The sequence below is a fragment of the Oenanthe melanoleuca genome, chromosome 8 (genome assembly GCF_029582105.1).
Source record: "Oenanthe melanoleuca isolate GR-GAL-2019-014 chromosome 8, OMel1.0, whole genome shotgun sequence".
Taxonomy (NCBI): Eukaryota; Metazoa; Chordata; class Aves; order Passeriformes; family Muscicapidae; genus Oenanthe; species Oenanthe melanoleuca.
This window is the reverse complement of record NC_079342.1, coordinates 23,428,266-23,431,695: the sequence shown is the minus strand read 5'-3', so window position 1 is coordinate 23,431,695 and position 3,430 is coordinate 23,428,266. Positions and strand designations below refer to the sequence as shown.

The 3,430-nt window shown below is 44.5% G+C and overlaps 1 protein-coding gene across 1 annotated transcript; it reads left to right on the top strand.

Moving 5' to 3' along the window:
* The first annotated feature begins 610 nt into the window (after positions 1-610).
* Positions 611-3,430, top strand: PDC (phosducin). Its single transcript, XM_056497723.1, has 3 exons — positions 611-686; positions 1,722-1,882; positions 2,906-3,430. Exons 1-3 carry the CDS (start codon positions 626-628, stop codon positions 3,428-3,430), a joined length of 747 nt encoding a protein of 248 aa, XP_056353698.1. The 5' UTR covers positions 611-625.

Here is a 3,430-nt window from a genome sequence, read left to right as displayed (position 1 = left end):
GAGAGTGTCATCTGGCTCTTTGGGTTGCCTGGTTATGGAAAAGGTAGAACAAGAAAGTGATTTTGATTTATAACCACTATCAGTTTGCTGTTTTGCAACAAACAGCTCCAGGATGTTCAGAGGTCTCTTGCACAACAGGTTCAAATACTTGGCTCCATTTTCTGTATGTGAAATGAGCAATTTGGGCAACCCTTAAAAAGAAATACTTATAGCACTTGGAAAATTAATAGAGTCCCAATTCCAAGACAGATATAAATAAATTAAAAAAAAAAAAAAAGGTAAGAAAATACTCAGTACATATTTCCATGGCAGGAAGTTTTACTATTTCCCATCACCATGTCCCTGATATTCTCCAGTGACTGGGAAGGAACAGCATAATAAAGGAACCCTCACCTGAGAATGTGGCCAGACACATTTTTAAGGAGACTGACATATATTCCAATTGCTTTCTGTGGGTCAATGACAAGCTCCATAATTACCATGTGTATTTTGATCTTCACTGATACTCACCAGCTACAGGAAATTACACACTGTGCTGTGCCTGCTGCAAGTTTATCCCTTTACTATCCTGTTATTAACTGTTCTCCCTTTGGGACTTGCAGCATCTCCTACTCCAGCCACTGAAATGGAAGAAAATGCCAACACCAGCTTGGAAGACGACTTTGAAGGACAGGCATCACACACAGGCAAGGAAACTAACTGAGTTTTCTTCCCAAAAATAAGTTAAACTGTCAGTGTTCACTGGGGAAGCCCAGAATTCCAGTTGTTCTGGTGGCCAAACCTCTTACACAAAAACACAGGCAATGAGAAGGTATTTTGGGGCAAGGGACAGCCCCCATGGGGGGCAGGTAACACCAAACATTGTGCTGCTCCTCCTCCTCAAACCTGAAGCAAAGGGCAAATGCAGGGGACACTTGACAAAAGCCACCAAGAGCCATGGCCCAACATGGCTCCTGTTGGTTTATTGCCTCACTCCTGTGGTTTATTGCTTCACTCTGCTCTCCAGGGGAAGAGAGAAAACAACAAAAGAGCAACAAAACCCACACTCCCACATTAGAATTAGGTCATAAAGTTTCACTAGAAAGGTAAAATTATCTTTTCTTCTTACAGAAGAAACATTCTGTGCTAAAAATGTCCCTTGTGGCAAACACAGCACAGCATTTAGAAGCTTTAAAAGAGGTCTCCCTCAAAATGATCATCCAGTGCTCAATCATCAGGGTTTTTATAAGATATTGTGTTCAACTCTACAGCTCCTGTTTAGCATTTTTAAAATAATGTCAAATGTCCTGCATTCTTAGTTTTACTCAGAGTCCTTATGCACATTTAATATTTAAATTTTAATAAATATTTAAATTAATATTTAAATACCCTGTTTATAAAAAAATTAAATGTTTGTCTACAAAACACCACCTTTGGCCAACATGGCAGTTTTATCATGTTTCAACATCCTCATCTATATTAACTGCTCATGTAGTTCACCAAAATCCTTCCAAAGTATCCTGATGGGAACCAGATCACCAAAGTGATCCAGGTGAGAAAAACCCTCTTGCTTTTTTTCTGGGACACGTTGATCCAAAAGCTCTGGTTTTCTCAGCACTCCTGGAGAGTTCTTTGGAAAGAGTAAGGACAGATAGGTACAGAATGACAAATCAGCAAAAACAGAAACTTCTCAGGAAACCTCTTGTTGCAGCCACTTTCTCAACCAACTTCATCTCTCTTAGGGCCCAAAGGTGTGATCAGTGACTGGAGGAAGTTCAAATTAGAGAGCGAAGATGGAGATTCCTTACCCCCGAGTAAGAAAGAAATACTTAGACAAATGTCTTCACCACACAGATCTTTCAGCAGAGATGATAAAGACACCAGAGAGAGATTCTGCCGTAAGGTAAGAGAAGCAAAAGGAATTAACTTTGGCTCCATATAAAACATGCCTGTTTTAAGATAGGAAATCTTGAATTTTCCACTCAATTTCTGTGTAACTTTAGCAGAGCTTTCACAAAGCAGACAGAACACATATGCAAAACAATGGAACTGGGGAAGGGGCTGGGGCACCAGGAGTGGCTGAGGGAGCTGGGGAGGCTCAGCCTGAAGAAAAGGAGGCTCAGGGAGAAACCTTCTGGCTCTGCACAACTCCCTGACAGGAGGGGGCAGCCAGGGGTTGGGCTCTGCTTCCAGGGAACAAGAGACAGGATGAGAGGAAACGGCCACAAATTATTCCAGAGGAGGCATAGATTGGATATCAGAAAAATTTCTTCCCCATAAGGGTGGTCAAACATTGGCTGCCCATGCATTGATGGCATCACCATTCCTGAAAGAATCCAAAAAAATGGGAATTTGGTGCTCAGTGAAAAAGGTTACAGGCAGATTTGGCAGTGCTGCGTTAATGGTTAGACTTGATTGTCTTAGAGGGCTTTTCCTACCTTAATTAGCAGCTCTGTGATGCTCTTTATTCTGTCCTTTCTCAAGTAAAGGGTAACTTTAGTAAAACCAGCAGTGTATTTCATATCTATCACAGCACAGCTCAACCTTTCTTCCTCCCTTCCCTGCCACAATGCTCTATCCTTGGTTAATGTGATGGAAAGTTTTTACCAAGTTTAAAAACCTATTAGTCAGGATAGAGCTCTGAGCCAAACATCACTCATCAGCATTTACTAATTCTGAAACAAGGGGGAACCTAACCCCCCAATAACACAGGAATTAAATGTGCCCCACTACTGGCAAAATTTCCACCAACTCTGAGAGATCCATAAATGTGGCCACTGCCTTCAGTATCATCACATGTTGAGACAGGATCTTCTGTCTCTCAATAAGACCTCCCCTGTAGGGAGCGATGGTTCTTCTGGCTCAGCTTTGGAGCTCTCCAGACACGGGGTTCCCAGTCCCTAACCTCCCTCTCTGGCTGTCACAGATGAGCATGCAGGAGTACGAGCTGATCCACGCCGCGCAGGAGGACGAAAGCTGCCTACAGCAGTACCGCAAGCGCTGCATGCAGGACATGCACCAGCGGCTCAGCTTCGGGCCCAAGTTTGGCTTCCTGTGCGAGCTGCAGAACGGGGAACAGTTCCTGGAGGCCGTGGAGAAGGAGCACAAAACCACCACGGTCATCGTGCACATTTACGAGGACGGCGTCAAGGGCTGCGAGGCGCTCAACAGCAGCCTGACCTGCCTGGCGGCCGAGTACCCCACCGTCAAGTTCTGCAAGATCAAGGCCTCCAGCACGGGCGCCGGGGATCGCTTCTCCAGCGAGGTGCTCCCCTCCCTACTGGTCTACAAGGCGGGGGAGCTCCTGAGCAATTTCATTAGTGTTTCTGAACAGTTCAATGAGGAGTTCTTTGCTGTAGATGTGGAGGCTTTCCTAAATGAGTATGGGCTGCTACCTGAGAGGGAGCTTCCGGCGCTGGGAAATGGCACGGATGAGCCAGATGTTGAATAA